Source organism: Fukomys damarensis, unplaced genomic scaffold (assembly GCF_012274545.1).
Source record: "Fukomys damarensis isolate Sample0158 unplaced genomic scaffold, DMR_v1.0_HiC HiC_scaffold_31, whole genome shotgun sequence".
In the NCBI taxonomy this organism is placed as follows: domain Eukaryota; kingdom Metazoa; phylum Chordata; class Mammalia; order Rodentia; family Bathyergidae; genus Fukomys; species Fukomys damarensis.
In genome coordinates this window covers 14,275,715-14,295,599 of record NW_022900943.1, presented here as the reverse complement: position 1 = coordinate 14,295,599, position 19,885 = coordinate 14,275,715, and the positions used below count along the sequence as shown (strand labels likewise).

The window sequence follows — 19,885 nt, the reverse complement described above, 5'->3', positions numbered from 1 at the left end:
TAAAAAAAAAAAAAAAAAAAAAAAAAAAAAAAGATAGATTTAACCTTTCAAAAGTATGTGAAACTATGGGCTCTATGAAAATGCTTTTCAATCAGAAGCTCTTTCCATTTATTTATTTCTATATTCATGTCTATGTAACATATGGTGGTAATGAAGGGATTCTGATTTGCAGATAAGCAGAAATTTCCACTTATAGGGTACACACCCTATCAAATCCTCAAATGAAATTACTTACGTGAAGGAACTCAAGATATTGTAAAGCTATATAAAATAATAATCATCACTGTCCCTATAAATTACAATTCCAAATTTACTAGAAAAACTATTAAGTTGAGCACCAAACCTTTAATTTAATTGACAAAATAAATAATCATTCCATGTAGTTAAATTGTTTAATTATATGAACATGTGAAACATGTAAATTTACACTATGGAAGATGTGTATACATAGATGCTTTAAATAATCCTGGAGGTATTTAAATAATTTGAACATTCCGAAATGTTAAATAATACTGTAGCACCTACTAGAAAATAGTTTAAGCCGTTCATAAGTCACTTACATTTTTAAAAAATCAAAGAAGTCTCTTCTTATGTAAACTTTAAATTGTTAGGAGACTAATTTGAGTTTTTTAAGTCACAAAAGAAATAATATAATGTTCTTTTTTCTAACACTTTCAAAAATATATCTAACTTTTGGGCCAGGGATTTAGCTTAGTGTTTCCACTGCCTGCCTCACAAGTGCAAGGACCCAAGCTCAATCAATCCCTGGTACAAAAACAAAAACAAACAAACAAAGAAATTTCTCTCTCTATATATATATTATATATAGAGACTTTTCCCTTACATCCAGACTTATGGTGAGAAATTCTTTCTCTGTAGTCCAAGTGCTTCTAAAGAATGGGGTAACTAGCTTCAGGGCCTACTGATATGGTCGGTGAACAGACTTTCAGAAAGGCCACTGAAGCCTGTGCCGTAGACAATAGGAACACTGCAATCGTTAATCAAGACACCACCCTAAGAGCAACTGTCCATAATTCAAAGTGTATATCATAAAGAAAAAAATACTTGAAAGACATTTTAGTCCTTTGGTTCTCTAATATTCTTTTTTTTTTTTTTTTTTTTTTTTTTTTTTTTGGTACCGGGGATTGAACTCGGGTCCTTGCATTTGTGAGGCAGGCGCTGGAACCACTGAGCTAAATCCCTGGCCCTCTAATATCCTTATTTCATAAGAAAAAAAATTCTATGAGACACTAAAGTTGGTAGAATTTATTAATATTACTGAGAATTTTATCTTTTCATAAATACATTTATACTGTGTCTGTTTCCAAAAGCAATTACTATTACATGGAAGATGAAGGGGTTTTCATTGCTTTTTAATCTTTATAGTTCTGGAATCTGTTTTATACAAGACCAGAAAAGATCCTAGCTCTTGCTTACCTAATTAGATAGTTCATAAAGTGTCCATTCAAAACTTTCTTTTCCATGAAAGCTTATAGTTATATAGTTAAATCACAGGAAGAAATAGTCTTCAGCTGTCTAAAGTACAATTTATGAAGTTTTTGTTCATAATTAAGTACATGTTATACTTTAGTACATGTTATATTTGAAGCAATTTTTTCTTTTTCATGACTTTGCCATCATCTCCACTGAGTAGTGCTGCTGTGCACAAGGCAGAAATTATACCAGAAAGTAAAAGCTATAGGGTTGCCACAGTCAAATGGAGAGAAAGAGTCAGAACTCAAGACAGGCATAGTTTATTACCAGTCATACATCTCCATCACATAAGGTACTACTCTATAACTGACTTTATTTTTTTTAACAGCCCTTATTAATATGTTTCAATGAGAATATATCAAAAATAAGAATCAGCAATTCCAAAAAAGACAAAAGAATCTGTAAATTTAAAATGCCAGCCAGGGATCCCCAGTACAAAATAAATAAAGAAATAAATATGTCAAACCTTTAAGATATTTTTCTATAATAGCCAATTTCCAACTGAGTCGCTAGGCTGGAACACATACACTGGAAATTATGACTGTGTTAAAACCATTTAACTGTTCTTAGCACCAGTCACTTCCCAATAAATATGTCTTGCCCCAAATCAAAAGTTAATTTCTCTGGAAAACAACAAATGTCTTTGTTTTGCTTCAAAGCCTTAAATAGCTTCAAAGCTATGTTCTAGGCAAAGAACAATTTTATTAGCTTCATATAAAACTAAATTCCTTAATATATGATCCAAGCTGCTTTTTAAATTGCATCTCCCACTAAACTACTAAAGCTTCTCCTCAATTTTCCTTCTATAGTAACCATCCTCACAAAATCATGGAACATTTACCAAAGGCATCAGGGACTTTACTCCCAGGTGCTTTTGTTTGCATTCTCCCTCTGCCTAAATACTGTTCTTTATCTGATTCCTGCTAGTTCCTACCCAAATAGCACTTTCTCAGGCTGGGGATGTAGCTCAGTGGTGTTGCATGAGCACAAGGTCCTGAGTTTGACCCCACTATAAAAAAACAAAAAACAAAAAACAAAACAAATAGCACTTTCTCTATGAAGTTTTCCAATCCTCCCTTTCCAAGAGTTTGTTGAAAACTACTGTGTTCTATACTTCCTTGATCAAAGCTGTATTTTAGCACATCTCAGAATGTATTTCTTTTTCTCAATTCCTCATATACCTTTCCTTCTAATGTTTTTAACTCCACAAAGGTACCAGAAGGGGTCTTATCTCTGCATTCCTCTCACACAGTTGACAGTCAGTGTTTGCTGACTAAATAAAGGACTATTGTGTGCAATATTCTTTCTGCAGTAGTGTCTTACAGTTAACACTTTTGACAAAAACAAAGTGGATGGGAGATTTGACCAAATCAACTAAATCACTTCAGAAGCATGGAGTAGAGTGTAAGAAGGCTTTCTCCTAATTCCACATGTTCAGCTGAAAAGAAAAAAAAAATCACAACTAGATGGCATGGCTGAACTATGCTGGTAAGGAAGGACAAGCTTTTTTGTTTTATTTACTCTAAATTGTCACATGGACCTAGAAGGCCCTTGACTAGCAACAGTATAATGGGCTTGTGAAAATCACTTAATCTCTTGGTATCCATCTGAAAAACAGGGATGCTAATGCTTTGATTGCCCTAAGGTTGTGAGACCACACTAGACTGAGCTACTTTTCTGTTGTAAGTTATATGATTCTATCATCCATCTATCCATCCATCTATCCATCCATCCATCCATCCATCCATCCATGCATTCATTCATAAAGGCTTGAGATCTCTTATCTTCTGAAATTTTATGTTTATGAAAGTTTGATTTTAAAAAAAATGGAGGAAGTCCCAGACATTCCATAAGAATTCATATTGGTCAAAAAGAATGATCTGAAGAATGTGCAGAACAGCAAGTCAAAAGCTCATGAATTCTAAAACAACTTTCTCCAATAGATTTGCTAGGTTTGTTGTTTATGTTTTGTATTTCACTGCCCTGTCTGACTGGTTTGGGATGTCACACTTAACTTAAAAGGGGCCAAATGAGTGAAAGAATCAGTAGCTTTGAAATTTTTGAAAAACAGTATCAATTAAAATCTAAATAAGATCAAAGAAATATCAATAGTGAAACTGTGTAAACATTAGCAACATTCTTGCACACTTAGGTATTTGTGCTAGTTGTTCAAAAAGCAACTTAAAAATACATAGCTTAGACTTATCAATGATAACTCCAAAGTATACCTTTGCTTCTGTTGCATGGGTTGTTGTCTCATAGCCATATACTGCATGTCTTCCTGCAGACGATTAAGAGGGGAATCTGGCTTGACACGAATCCCATAGTAATGGTACTTGGAGTTTCCTCTTCATAAAAGAACAACAAATATTGGAAACATAAAGAGTCAGTCAAACCAATATTAATCACAAAAGATGTCCATTTAACTTTGGAAAACATTTTTAAAAAACAATAAAAATGGCATATTAATGTTATGTATTTATGATTTATCTTTTGTGCATACCCATTTCTTTTATTAAGTTTATTGGTACAATTTAGGTGTACAATATGACATTCACCATTGGGAATTTGTACCTTTACATGATATATCTTGGTTTTTATTTTTCCCATTCCCCTGCTTTCTCTTCAATCCCTCTACACCTCCCTATTTACAAAGACTTTATGTCTGTTCTTTCTTTTTCTCATTTTTATTCCTTTCTCTTCTTTCCTCTACTCCTCCCACTTCCCATTCCCCTTTGGACATTTTCTTCTTATTTCATATTATGAACATACCTGTTTTTATAAGGACAACATCTAAAGAAGCAAAATAAGATTCTCAATCAGCTCAAGACCTTAAGATAAATATTTTCTTATACACCTTCACTTAAATATTAGTGAAACAGTCCATTTGTTCTACTCAAATAAAATTTACTTTCAAATTTATATTTTAAATTTGAGAAGAGGTAATAGTGGAAAAAACATTTTTAGTTAAAAATAATTCAATAACAGTATAAAGGGTTGTACACTAAAGCTAAATTTATTAGCAAGTGGCTATATTAAAGAAAACCTTAGTTCTGCAGTGCTACACATATGCTACACATTTTTTCTTTGCTCAGGGTGATGAAATAAGATAACTTTAGTGTTATTAGGATATTGTAGCAAAGTGTAATACAGTGGTACCTTGGATCATGAAGTTAATTGTTTCCATGATTCTAGTGGCAGAATTTTTTCCAAGAATTACAATCATCAGAATCTTGGAAAGAATTAAGTTCGTGAATGAGGTACCACTATCTTTAATATTCTGCAACCTAAATAGGAAGAAATTTTAGTGATCTTGAAACACATATTAGTCTCTGCTTTTACAGATTTGTATCAGTTTTACAGGCTGAATTAGATATGTCACAACAGGGAAATTTCTCTATGAACATGGCAAATTTCCATCTGGAATAAAAATATCACAATTTCCCCACATTCATGAGAAAGACCATGTTTGCTATTAGAAAAGACAAGTATTGCTTTGAATAGAATTTAGAAATTCTTACAAAAATAACATTTTAATATATAAATTCTTGAAAAAGGAAAATAGTTTTTCACAAGTCTATATATAGTAAGACATCAGTGTTCCAATTTTTTTGGTCATTTACAAAAAGGGAAGTACTGATTAAATATTTTTATAAAAACAGATCAGAATTGTACTTCTAAGTTTAATAAGCACACATTAGATTAAACCAATGTACTTGAAGAGACATTATAATCTCATAAATAATATTGCTAGTTTTTAAAAATATAGGGCTTTCAGCAAAATAAAGCAGAAATCAATGCTTAACATCTACACAGAAAGGCCCTCCATCTGCAGAGATTAGATCTGGTTTCTAAAATCTACTCAGGAACATAGCAAAAAATACCACAATCATAGTTTGTAGTGTTCTCACGTACATACTGGACAGAGGAAAGGGACAGATTGGAACAAGACTCTTTAGTCGTGGAAAACACTACAGTGTGAAATGCTGTTTCTCTGGTGAGACCCTAAGTAAATGGAATGTCTAGATTGTTTTCACTTCTTACAGATTAGCAAGGTTGGGAGAAGTAGCTCTTTTCAGGCCACTGAGAATGGCAGGAAAAGAAGCAAACCTATGAAATTTTTGCTCAAATTTCATTTAGAGATAGGATCCATCAAAAAGTACATATTCTTCCTTATAAGGGAAAAATATATGAGAAAATGAAACAATAGAAGTAAAGTGTTTGTAAATGGGGAGGGGAAGAGAGGGTGAAGGGAGGGCAGAGATAAGGGGAAAAATGAGAACCAAAACCTATCATGTAAAGGTACAAGATCCCAATGAGGAATGTAACTGTACTGTATACCTAAAATGTACCAATAAACTCAATGAAAGAAAAAAATAAATAAAAAATAAAAAAGTACATATTGTATTTGCTTTTATTTGTAAGCATTTGTTTTATTTACTTTTTGTTCATTTAGGTCCAAAAACATTAGAAAGGTATAGTCTGGTTTAAATAATTTCACCAGATAATTTTAGTGATGCTATTTCTGGATATAGTTCACTTTTTAAAAAAGGCATCTGAGGGCCGGGGATTTAGCTCAGTGGTTCTGCGGCCTGCCTCACAAGCACAAGGTCCTGAGTTTGATCCCCAGTACCAAAGGAAAAAAAAAAGTATCTGATTTAGCTTGCCTCACGATTTGTACTGATTATCCTTTCATGCTGTGGACTAAAAGTACAAAGTAAATGCTAGTTTTCATGGTAGAAAGACGCTGGTGTTGCACACCTATTGTTGTCAGTTTTTCTCTTTAGAGTTCTTCAATCTTCATAATACCTCATTTGTTTAAACACCCATCTCCACCTCATAGTACTTACTTTCTCTTTAGTCTACTACGCTTTGCTTTCATGGGCAGTTGAAAACATTATCGTACAACTGCAAGAGAAGCAGGGGACATAATTGTTGGGAGGGGCCATCAAAAATCAAAGGCTGCAATATTGTAAGATGTACTTACAGAATATGGATTCTACTCATTCACAAAGCCAAACAACCCCAATTTTGTCCCTTTCTATTTTAAAGATGTGTTTCAAGGTTTGAATGGAGCCTCAAAACATGACTCATTGAAATCCTTTTCAGTAACAAAAGCAGCACAATTCAGCTGTGAGAATGTTGAATAAAGCCAAGAGTTTCAAAATATTGGCACTGTATGTGTCACTACTGAGCTACCAGCTAAGAGGTAGTAGGTTAGTACCCCCAAATAATGATTTTCCTGGTTTTGGAAAAAGGAAATACTGGAGATACATGCTTTCAAGGGAATGAAAGCCAGTTCCTTTAGTTTGAATAGACAATCACACTACACAGTTTTAAATATACTATCTTTTGAAGTATAGATAGAAGAAAATATATTTATGAGAGAACTGAACTTCCAGCAATCTGAAAGTTGTATAATCACTAAAAATGCAAAATGAAGGAATAATTCACAATTTTAGTACATACAGGCCTTGTAAATCTCATAAAACTGTCATAAGAAAGGATTCAGGACACATTATCCAAAAATATGGGGCTCTGGCATTTGAGAAAATAACACAAGCAAGCCACAGAAAGTAGAAAAACATTATTCTCACCCCTTTTCCCCTGAAGAGGGCTGGCTTTTTCTTGAAAATAGGTCACAGGACTTTCATTCTAGAGGGGTCTTCCCTACACCTGGTGAAAGGAACATCCTTATCTCTGAGGACACAGAGACAAATTTAAACAAATGGGCCTTACGGAGTCATCTATCTCCACTTGTTAAAAATTTAATCATATGCATTTTGGCCAATCATGTCTCTCCAGAAGAACCACTTCTTTATCAGGCTTAGAATAAAACACAGTTTCCCTGTTTCTTTGGGTCTTTATTTCTGAAGGCTCCATGTCATATAAAATTTACATGAAATAAACTGATATGTTTTTCTCTTGTTAATTAGACTTTTTTCATAGGGGTATTGTCCATGAGCCTTGAGATGAATGAGACAATCTGCCTGGGAACACTACAATTTTCAGTAAAAACATATGATGAAGTTAATTACTAAGGTACTGTTTATTTTACTAAGATCAAAAATTCTTTACTAAAATACACTGAAGTTGTGATTTTTAACTAATTAAAGGTATATCACCTAGTATTATACAGTATAGTATCTTTAACACTTTTTACATTACTTGTGTAAGATTTACAAAGTTAAAAGTATCCATGCCCGTCTGCATGAAAAATTTGTATTCAATATGTATAAATTATGGAGATAAAAATGAAACTACACAGCTTGATGTATTCTTTTTAGCATACATATATATATATGCACACACACACACAAACACACACACACACACACACACACACACACACATATTTAGCAAAGACAAGTTTATTTCCAAAGAAAGAAGAGAGAAACTGGAAGCTCCTTCCTCGTACTACTTGTTTTTATGTAATGAGTATAGGATACAGTAGTACCTCAGTTTACAAACTTCATTCTTTCTACAATTCTGGTTGCAAACCAAATCAAATTTCCCCATAAATGCAACACTGAACCTAACACTGAATTTGACTTGGTTTGCTACCAATTCAGTTTGAGATCAGAATCATGGAAAAAATTAAGTTCATGAACAGAGGTACCATTGTGTATTTATTTCCAAGATGGATAGTCTCATAACTAAGAACAGAAACAACAAATAAATAAAACACTAATACGAGGTAAAACAGGACACTGGATGATATCATCACTGATGCCATTAAGTACCCATATTTTGCAAGTTTATCAAATGATTAGTTGATCTCAGCTATATAAAATAAAAATCTGTTTTAATTTTTTCCTCTATTCAAATAAATTACAAAGAACATTAAATAATTTTATAACTATCAAGAGCTATAGTTTTTCATTTACTATGTCACTATATCAGCTTTAATACGGTTATTTTCAAAAAAGAATACAGTGACAGGTGCTAACCCTTTTTCTTCCTCATTGAGTTTATTGGTACATTTTAGGTATACGGTACAGTTACATTCATCATAGGGATCTTGCACCTTTACATGACAGGTCTTGCATCTCATTTTTTCCCCTTGTCCCTCCCCTCCCTTCACCCCCTCCTCCCCTCTCCATTTACAAACATTTTATTTTCATTTTTTCATTTTCTCCTTTCCCTTACTACCTTTCCTCTACCCTTCCCACTTTCCCTACACCTTTAGCCCTTTGAAAGTACCACATGTAGAGCGTGTATGAGGGCCTGGTTTCAAGCCCCAGTATGACAAAAACAAATAAAAAAACAACCACAAACAAATCTGGCATTAGCGGGTTGGTCTGTTAATTTCTATGTAATCTGAGAATTGATTCTTCTCAACTTTGCTCAGTTAATGCTTCAGGACAGCATATCACTCTGGCCTGGTAGTATTCATTGAATAGTGACTCTTTTTCCTCTGAATTTTATAAATTGAGCTCATTCTCTATTGTATTTCTTATTATCTGTAATTAAATATTCTACTTAAACAATATACCAAATTGCTCTAATTTGAAAAGGTGGGATTGGCTGATGATCACATTTTCAGTACTAACCTAGTGCCCAATCTCCTGGTTCGTAACCCCATAAAAATTGACCTTATTAATTTTCCAAAAGAAGCAGCATTGACTGGGTCCAGTTTGTGTTCCTGACAGTGTCGAAGGTAGTGGTTGTATAGAGTGCTTCTGGGAAGGCTCACTCCTTCTGCTGTCTCATAATTGTCCAGTAGCCACTGGAGCTAGTACAAATAAGACAAAATAAACACAGAAATCAGACAATGTGTCAAAGTTTCTATAAGTCACTGCAAATACAACATAAGAACTATTTAGAATTTCTTCATTAACTCTTATGATAAAGTAAATTGCTATAATTCAGAGGCCAGTGTAATCTGGCTTTGAAAACTCTTCACAAACATTACAAATAGCTGAGCAATACTAATGATCTTAATAACCATTTTTTCCCCCAAATATTCAAGCATCTACAGAGACACAATTTTCCCTGCACTGACTGTTATTCTGGACAAACATTTCCTCAGGGAACTCAAATAATCTAGTTAACTGGTCATAAATATAATTTATAATTTTTGTGAACAAAACATGTTACCAAAGCTGGCAGCATGGTGTCTAACACCTCTTTCATGTTGGTTCATTACAATAAGTACTGTTTCGTAGGAGTTCTTTTTTTTTTTTAGAGACACGTTTCAGCCACTGTTTGTTTGTTTGTTTATTTTGGTACCAGGGGTTGAACTCGGGTCCTTGAACTTGCGAGTTGTACGAAGTTTTATATTAAGGTTCTATTAACTTGTACAAAATTCTAACTTATTGCAAATTGTAACTAGGTAAAACAATAACAGTACTGTCTACTAGGAAAAATTCTACAAATATAAAGGACAAAATTCAGTCAGTTCTCTCCAAGAAGGAAGAAACTCACTAGATACTGGCAAAGAATTTACACATAAGAATAAGGAATCCTTTTTATAGCCACTTGAACTTCATCCAGTGATAGTAAAGCAAAGTTTTATCACAAAGTTTTATGTTGTCCTGTATGTATTTTCTAATAAAATATTCTTTAATGTACAACACGTACAAATAATTTTTGGAAAATTCAGTCTAGGTATATATTATTATACCTCAACATGAGCAAAATTAAATTCATTTGTTCATTTACTTATTTACAAAAGGAGAAGTGAAATAGACTGAAATGAGTGTCTTAAAGGTTATAAATTATCTTAATGCTTCAGCCTGCTTTCAAATTCAAGCTTCCTAATCTCTCTGGATTGTAGACCAAGAGTTAATTCTACAAAAACAGCAAGTAGTTCATATTACTTGTCTCAACAAAACTTCCACGACATATGTAGATATGGTAAAGAGCGAATGTTAATGTGCCATTTTAGTGAAATATAAATTATAGGAGTAAAAAGAATTCAATTACTGAGTACCAACTAGTATCAGCAAGCAATGATTAGTAGGTACCCAATGATGCAAAGGTAAGCATGAGCTCACTTATACTCTGGGTATTCAGAGTCAAATGCTAAAAACATGACAATTTTTAAGTAAATAAAAACATTTTTCCATTTCACTTACATATTTTGAAATGTGAACTCAAACTTAGACCCTCAAATTTCAAATTTTAATGAAAATATTTTCAGTATTGCTTATAACTATGTCAACTGAATTTTCCAGATCTGTTATAATTTCAAATACTCCTATATGATGCTTAAGTAATTAAACCTATGACATTAAACCCATTCTAATTGTTGGCTTGAAAATTATAGCCACCAAATCCACAGACAGAACAAAGCACTTTAATAAATAAAATTAATGTTCTGCTCAGGAAGACTTCAATCCCTCTTTGTGAAACACATATGCATATGAATATATACATTTAGATGTACACATTAGCTCTCCAACATAGACAACTCTCCACTATAAAATTCTTCAAAGACTGCATAAGCTAAACTTTAATTTTTATAACAAGAAGCCTACTATAAGTCAAAATAATTTTCAAATGAATTATCATATGAATTTTATTGTCAGTAAGCTTTCCTAGGAGTACTCAAACATGATTTCTGAGTATTCTAATGATACACAGAATAGGTTTATTATACATGTTCATTTAATGTAAAAGATAGGAGGTAAACTGATTAGGAAATTACAATATTATTGAGCCTCAAAGCAGTATTCTGCCTACATCAGTGACTTTGCTTTTGTTTCAGAGTTTGTTGATTATGAACACAACTGTGGGAGACTACTCAATAAGCAGCAACACAAACCTTATTATCTATTTCACCCATGTGCTTCAGGAAAATTACTAGGATTTGAAAACACTTGAGTGGTATTTCCGTAGCTCTAGTGAGCCGCACTGCATAAAAGTAATGAATGGCTCTAGTTTTATGTACATATATCAGGTGAAGGAAGGGGTAACTGCCTTCTACTGGTATTCCTAATACATTGAAGAAAGAAATATAGACCCTTAATATCAAGACTTATAACAAACACTAAGAAAGCCCTAAAAAGGCAAATATATAAAACATGTAAATATTTTTTGAAAAACAGTAATGTTTTGCAACTGAACTAATGAAGTTCCCATATCCACAAGCATGCAATACACAATAAATGTTAAGTTAAAAATACTAAAGATATGCTTGTATGTAGATTTATGAATTCTCATAAAATAACACTGTTAAAGGTACAATAGTGTGATTAAAGATAGGGGTGAAAAAAATCAGTATTCTTTCCTTTACTAATGACAATAGATGATGTCTATAGAGGAAATCTTAGTGTAAAGGGTATTTTTCTAGAAAAGAAATACCATCAATTTTTTTACAACCCAAAGTATACAAATAATAAAACAGATCTAAAGTAATTGGTTTGAAAACTTTCCCATGGACAGGTATTTCCACAACTATAATTTTGACAGTGGCAAAATCACATTTTATTGTTCTCCATTCTGTATTTATGGGGGGAAGAACTGTATTCCTTGCTTGGAGTGCACTTTGAAAGAGCAGAAGGAGGTCAAGTGGAGGCAAGGCCCTGAAAGAATAAAGTGGTTCTGTTAACATTCTGGGATCCAACCAGGAAGCCTGCCAAGGACTACACTAAGCAGGGGTTTATCTCCTAGAAACTCTATAGGTAGAAACTGATTTAAAATCTACCAGATAAAACTTTAAGATACATCTGCAGAGTATAATCTGCACTCTATATGCCAGTATTTAACCTTCAGGATGTGATGCAGTGATGAAATTATATACCAGATACTGCATCCAATACACAGTAATAGGAAGTATTGTTTTTATTATTAGAGAAACGTGGCAGTTAAATTTCTGTGTTAGTTTAAAGGTAATCTAAAAGCATATGCTCTACATGCTGACTCCAAAAAAGTTAAGGCTTGTTATAAAATACATTTTTTTCTGTGGTTTTGTCCTTAAAATGTATTTGGGTATTATAACTCAACACCTTTAATATTTAGTAAATTAAAACTAAACTGCTGCTATTTCTATTACTATTTATGAAATGTCATATAAAATGCTCACATTCATGGTTTTAATGGCCCAAAAAATACCATTTAAACTTATAATCTTTATATTTAAATCCTGATTATTCTACCTATGAACTAAAATATATTTAACCAAGGATAGAAAAAAAGATAATTGTATCTTTCAACTTCTGCATTTAATATATACTAATCAGGATATATTAAAGCAGATGAATAGCTTCTATTTATCCCAAAGGGAAATAATGACTGACAAAGAAAAATAAACCAATACTGCATTGCCCAATCAACATCTAAATGTAATATTTGGCATTTTTTCTCAAATGGATTGTTGCCCATTACGATTCATTTTAAGTTCAGTTCACTGATGATATGCAGTTTTTCAGGCTTTTTTCTGTAATAATTTATAACACAGAAGAGTAAAGGGAGAACATAAAGAAAACAGGGTTTTCCTTTGAGCTGACTATATTTCAGTAGCTAAAACCAGCAAAGTCATGAAGCAATAACTTGCTAGATTATGAAAAACATATAAAACAAATGCCTAGAGATTTTCATACTTTAAGTGGAATTTAAAAAACATTATGTGAAACTTGGGAACAACTAATTAACAACATTTCTGATTTTAAATTTACAATTGAAACTCTCCCAAATGAAACACACTATAACCATTAAATGTCAATTTAAACTGATTACAACACAGAAAGGGTATAAAAGAAACTTGTGTGCAGCGATGAAAATTAGAAATTCTATTTAGGCAGAGAAACTTTTAAATAAAAAGCTATTATAATAGAATTCTGTAAAGCCAAATTAAAAGTACCATTCTAAAATATAAGGAGATGAATGATGTCACTCATATCTACAACTTTTTAAAAGATTAGATTGTTTGGAGAAAAATAAAGTCTATGCTTCAGGTGAAGGCTGCATGTGGGGAAATGTTAGAGTAACTATATATTCTCAATTAGTATGATGTTCACACAAACACCTACGGTAGAATACTTGAAAACAAAGAAAACAATTCAATGCACCTATGAGTTGCCAAGTAAACATAAATGTGACTAACAAAAGCATCTCAGAACAATGAAAGTAAGATAAAGTCTATCCACTTCTATTGTTTCTTAGATTTATTCACTTAGCAAATTTTACTGAGTGGCTACAAGGTACTAGCCCTGTTTTAAACACCGGGATCCATAGGTAGATATAAAATAAAATTTTTTAGTCTCTTGGAAATTCTACTTCTCAATAAATATTTAGTGACTGTGTACGAGATGCTAGTGTTGAAATAATTTCCACTGTGTTAATATTCTTAATAAAATAAAGTACTGTATGCAGTATAATTACACTTAGTTATAGGTGGAGTACTCTATAGTATAAGAAATATGCAAATTATGTATAATTTAATCTGAGCCAACAAAGAAAAAAAATCAACAAATAAAAGAACACAAAACATATGTTCTTATTGGCTGCATTATTGTTCATAAGAATAGTGAAGATAAAATTAAACATGTCACATAAGTAATATACTGTATATTTTAAATAAAAGTAAAAAGTCAATTAAATGTCAAGTATAACTTGCAAGTTTGAAAGCTGAAAAAGAGTAACTGGAAACTTTAGGGATTGGGGGGATTGATTTTCTTATATCCCTGCATATTTCTGACTAAAAGTGAGTAACATTATTAAAGGAACAGCAGTTACTTATCACTCCCTCCCCACACAGACAGAGCCTAACAGTAAATAGTAAATTAAAATTAGCCTTTTAGTACAACCAGTTATGCCAACACAGCAGTGATACACTTATGAAATAAATATGTAAAAGAATGACATACTGAATACAAATTGTCAGAGGAAAAAATTAGTTTTAGGTTATTTCAAAAGGAAAGGCAAAAATATATTCTGTTATTATAAATTCTATATCTACAATTTTCATTAAAATTAGAGGTATTCTCTAGTTGTATATCCTGTATTTATCAGGAAACTTTCCCTTGAAAAAGAAACGGGACAAGGGATTGAACTCGGGACCCTGCATTTTCCAGGCAGGCAGTGGCACTACTGATCTAAATCCCCAGCAAAATACTCCACCTAAAAACAAATGTGTAATCCCTTCTCAGCCTTTTGGCTAAGATCAAATGTAAAAACAAGTATGTTAGGACATAAGAAGGTAGTATTGTTTTGGAATTTAAAACTTAAATGCTTAAAAATCCAAATGCTGGATATTTAGCTCAGTGGTAGAGCACTAGCCTTGCATACACAAGGTCCTGGTTTCAAGCCCCAGTATGACAAAAAAAGAAGTACAAATATTTAATACTCATAGAAGAAACATTTGCTGTGAATTAAAAGTTTTAAATTTATTGAAGAAATATTTGGGAAATGCAGTTTTAAACTGTGCAGGGATAAAAAGGGGAGAAGAATTAAGAAATCATAACACTATCCTTCAATTTAAGAACACACTGTCAAGTTGAGAAGAAAAAGGAATACCTCAGTGGCATTAATTTAGCAAAACTATACCTACAACAGATTTAAACAACACACCTATTTACTTTTTCTCATATATTTAATAGTCATCTTAAGGTAATTTCAATCAGCATTTTCCTTGGTTCCCCAAATTTTAAAAATTATTTAAATGTTTATAATTTCACAAAGCTGTCATAAACTTTCTTACACTTACCGGTGTCACAGTGACGCTGCATCTGTAACCATGAAAGCTTCAAGAAATAGTTACAGTAATTCTGTTTTATCTAAACTATTAACAATTTATGGACAGCCTACCACCTCATCTTTTCCCTGGTCCATTTTTCATTTCTCTTTAATTTTTAGACCTGACCTCATTTATGCTGCTGTTTCCTGTCCATGTTATATAATTGTTTAAATGGTTAAAAAGGTTTAAATCATTTTCAAGTAGTTTGTTCTGGATTTGGCATTAATAATCTATACATTAAAAGAATCTTTTACTACTCATACAAGTAGACACGGCTATTGTCATGTCTCAAACAAGTAAGCATATAAGTTATAAGAATTTTCTTTATACTAAATAAATATACTGGAAACTTTTTAAATATTTAAAATCACCATTATTTTTTTACAAATAGATTACTTTTAAAAGGCTTTAATATGCATTCTCACCGTATAAAAATCTAGCAAAGCAGTACACTAGGGGCTTTATTTTTGAGATATTCCACTGTACAAAATAGGCATTAAATGATTCAGAGGGTCTAAGACAGGAAAGTTAAGAAGCAAAATAAATAAATAAAACAAGCATTTAGAGGCAAGCAACACATGCAGAACAAGCAAGAGATTAGTTTACACGAAGAAGAGGCAACTTACATGGCTGTTGAGAAGAGAGCTTCTGTGAGTGGACAGACCGTCAGACTTTTGCAGCGTCTCAATCGCCATTTCAATCTGATAATAGATGTCATTAAAAAAAAGGGCTCAAGACAAGATAGTAATAAAAAGCTAACCAGAGAATTTTTGATAGATTCTTTAAAATTCAACGTCTTTGTCAATGGTGGCTAAAGAATAGCTATCACTGAATGGGTCTTCCCCCTCCCTCCCATTCCTGAAGAATCAAATAAAAATATGCACATTAATAATAAGTCCAATCACAAAAGTAAACCTTTTGGAACATTCTGTAATTATAATCAGTATGGAGACCTGAGGAGAAGGAACCCCGGTAGATTTTTCTAGTTATGAGAAAACATTCTTGATTTTCATAGCTCAAGATGTGGGTTAGTAATCACTCTCTAGTCTTCCACCTAGAGTATTTAATATTTTTCCATATTGTCATGAAAGAAAAATCATACAACAGATTCTGAGTGCAATATGCATTAGTATTTTAATGCAAATGTAAAAATCCTTTAACATTTAAAAGATATTAGGTCTATACATCCCTCTCTTAATCTTGTATTAAAATTTGGAAGTGGATATGAACGTTCAGACCGAACTATGGCAATTACATTTTAGGATGTGGTGGTGAGGCAGAGATGTTAGAAATGACAGCAGAAATGGAACGAAGAAGAGAAAATAATCCAGAGCCAACAAAGAAAAGGGGCAACTACAGAAACAGTTTTCTTCTGTGTGGTTTTAGCATACCATGAGTAGTCATAGAACCTTACTTAAGAAGAAGGTGCCAATGAAGAATGTGAGATGCTCTTGATAATCTCATACTTAAAGATATCTATCTTTCAGCCCCTAGTACTACTGCACATTCTGTTAAAAAACAACAGCAACAACAACAAAATCAGGTAATAAATATTCTGTATTTGGTTACTGAGTTATATTTAAAATATTAATTAATTTTAAAAATCACTATGCAATTTTAGAGAAAAAACAAATCTTATCAACAATCTAATCGCATCAGCAATTTATTATATGATTTAAAACTCAGTTAACTTTCGTATGCTGTACTTTGCTACAGAAATTGATAATCTTTGCTATTTTAACATACAGCTCCCTCAAAAAGAAAAATGATACATGGTAATTAATATCCACAGCAAAGTCTTTACTTTCTGTCAAATTTTAGTTTCTTTATGGTAGAACACTGCATACACAGAACATTCAGTATCAATTACAGTGACATTAAATCTAATCATCTTCTAAACAACTTGGGAATTGATAGCTTTAGTTTTATTTTGTATTATTATCCCAAGGTGTTACTTCTTCCCTAGAATAACAAAAGGTAATACTGAGAATATGTTAAGAAATTATAGAAAAAGGTACTCTTAAAATAGATATTAAATAAATATATAAGAATGTATAAGACAATTTATTCTATTGTTAATGCTTTTCCGATCACAAAATTAGGTAAGCTGGTTTCTTAAACATTTTGTTTGCCAGATGGGATGTTAATGTACCTAATCATTATGTTTGAAAATAAGTGATTGTATAAGTGAAGAATCACACACACACACACACACACAAATATATGCTATATATAATTATATATATACTATCTATATAGTATATATACTATCTATACTATATATACTATCTATACTATATAGTACTATATATAGTATAGATAGCATATATACTATACCATATAGCATATATACTATCTATGCTATATAGTATAGTGTAGTATATATAGTATATATGCTATAGTATACTATATAATTATATATATACACACACACACACACACACACACACCATATATATACATGCATGGTATAAATGTAATACATTTTACCAAAATATTAAACTATAAAGCAAAACAACTTCAGTATTACATTGCTTTAGAGGAAATTAATATGTGCTCTTATTTTCAAGGAGAAAATATAGATGATAAATCACTTAAAAAGATTCATGTGACTATAAATCACATCTGACAAGAATTTGCTCAAAATGAAAATTTGCTAAAATGCCTACATTTTCTTTAAATTTGAGTGTGGAAAATTTGGGATGTGATATTAGTCTAACAAATAAAAATAAAATGATCTGTAATTTTTTTACTTCATAGGTTTAAATAAAAGGTAAACATGATCAGGAATATAATACCTGAGCAGCACTCAGATGTGGGCACCTTGTAAGAGGTGGACATTCAGAGCTAAGGACTAAGGGACTGTTGGAGTTGCAAGCCCAAAACCTCCCACAAAGCATGGTTAGAGATTAAAAGTCTACAGCTTCACAAGCCTAATTAGAATAAAAATGTACTGTCTTAAGGAATGAATGCTCTGGCCCTAGTCTTCCCATACTGCAATTAACTATTTAGATTTGGTTCCAAATTTAACAGACCACCTGGACCTTATCCTGTCCTTCCCCTGTCCCCTACATGTGCTCCTGCACAGACACTCTTCTTTTTTCTTTTATCCTTGGTTCTTGGTTTTACTAATAAAACGCCACAGAGTGATATATGCACACCCATGTTTATAGTGGCACAGTTTGTGATAGCTAAAACTTGGAAACAGCCCATTTGCACATCAGTTGGAGATTGGATAAAGACGATGTGGTTTTTCTATAAAATAGAATACTACTTAGCCATAAAGAATGAGAAATTAGACTCATTCATAGGAAAATGGGTACATATTGAGGATATACTCCTAAGTGAAATAAATAAGTCACACATGTGTAAATACTGAATAGTTTTTCTCCTGTGAATAAACTGTAATAGTACATAAGATCCTAATGAGATAACCGACATTGTGAAATGAGAAGAAAAGGGCTAAAGGTGTAGGCAAAGTGGGAAGGGTAGGGGAAAAGTAATAAGGAAAAATATGATAAAATGAAAAAAATGGAAATAAAGGGTTTGTAAATGGGGAGGGGAGGAGAGAGTGAAGGGAGGGCAGGGACAAGGGGAAAAAATGAGAACCAAGACCTGTCATGTAAAGGTACAAGAACCCAATGATGAATGTAACTGTGCTCTATACCTAAAATGTACCAATAAACTCAATAAAAGAAAAAAAAAGCCACAGAGGCTTCAGTTTGGGGCTCTTTGTACAATACTTTCTCATGCTGAGGGTTTCTCAGTTAAGGGTAGCTCCTCTGGGCCTTCTTGGAGTTTGGACTGAACATTGACTCTGAGTTATCTTTCATCCTCTGCATTGTGCCATGGTCATAAACTGCAACCCAGGAATATGTCTATGTCCTGGGTGTATGAAGCAGCAATTTTAAGTTGGCTTAACTAGCACAGGACTTCCTTCTCTCTACTCCTCCTTTAAGAAAGGATCTCTAAATTGCCCAGGCTGGACTCAAATTTGTGATATTGCTATCTTAGCCTCTTAGAGGGCTGAGATGACAGGGATATGCCACCTTACCTGCTTCCGCAATTTTTTTTTTTTTGAAGTACTAAGCTTTTTTTTTTTTTTAAGAGTTCTACTTGTATTACTGAAGTCCTTACTACAGAGGTTCTTAGTTTCAAGATAGTTCCCCAGTAGGTCAGGCTGTTAGAAAATGGACTCCTCATTTCTAATCAGTTTTTTTCCTCATATGTATGTATGCATACATGTGTGCATGTATGTATGCATGGGCTAAGGACTGAGCCTAGGGAATTCTCTGAGTTATTCCCCCATCCTTTCAGTTTTGAAGAGCTCAAAGAAGATATAAAGGAGCAAAGAAATACACAGACGAAACCACATTCCCCAGTCATAGATACTGACTTTCTAGAACAGCATGGATCTTGGATTTGGTTGGAACACCCACACTCTGTAATCCAGAAAAAGAAAACAAATGGACCATTCATTTTATCTGTAGGAATTTTCTGCCCTAATTCACTTATGCGTGCTCTAAATTTGTGGAGCCCAGGAAGAGAAAGAAGAAAAAATGGAAAGACAGGACAATCAATCAATAGATAAACATTAGCTTTTTTCTATAAGACAACCTCAGAGCAAGCACATTGGAGCCTTCCTAGAAACCTATGGCTTCAAAGTAACCACAAATTCATTGAGGCTCATTAATCAGTCCAAAGTAATAA

General features: G+C 32.6%; 1 protein-coding gene across 4 annotated transcripts in view; it reads right to left on the bottom strand.

The window, feature by feature from the left end:
* Window positions 1-19,885, bottom strand: part of Rfx3 (regulatory factor X3) — a 264,034-nt gene that overhangs the window by 61,691 nt on the left and 182,458 nt on the right. For all 4 annotated transcript variants that reach the window (XR_002025914.2, XM_010640114.2, XM_010640117.2 and 1 more), the window contains exons 5-7: window positions 15,802-15,876; window positions 9,048-9,229; window positions 3,723-3,842 (exon numbers count right to left, since the gene is read on the bottom strand). Coding sequence is in view for 3 of the 4 variants with exons in the window: in XM_010640114.2 (XP_010638416.1) it covers window positions 3,723-3,842; window positions 9,048-9,229; window positions 15,802-15,876 (377 nt within the window). In the remaining variant the exon portion in view is untranslated. The remainder of the gene's footprint in view (window positions 1-3,722; window positions 3,843-9,047; window positions 9,230-15,801; window positions 15,877-19,885) is intronic.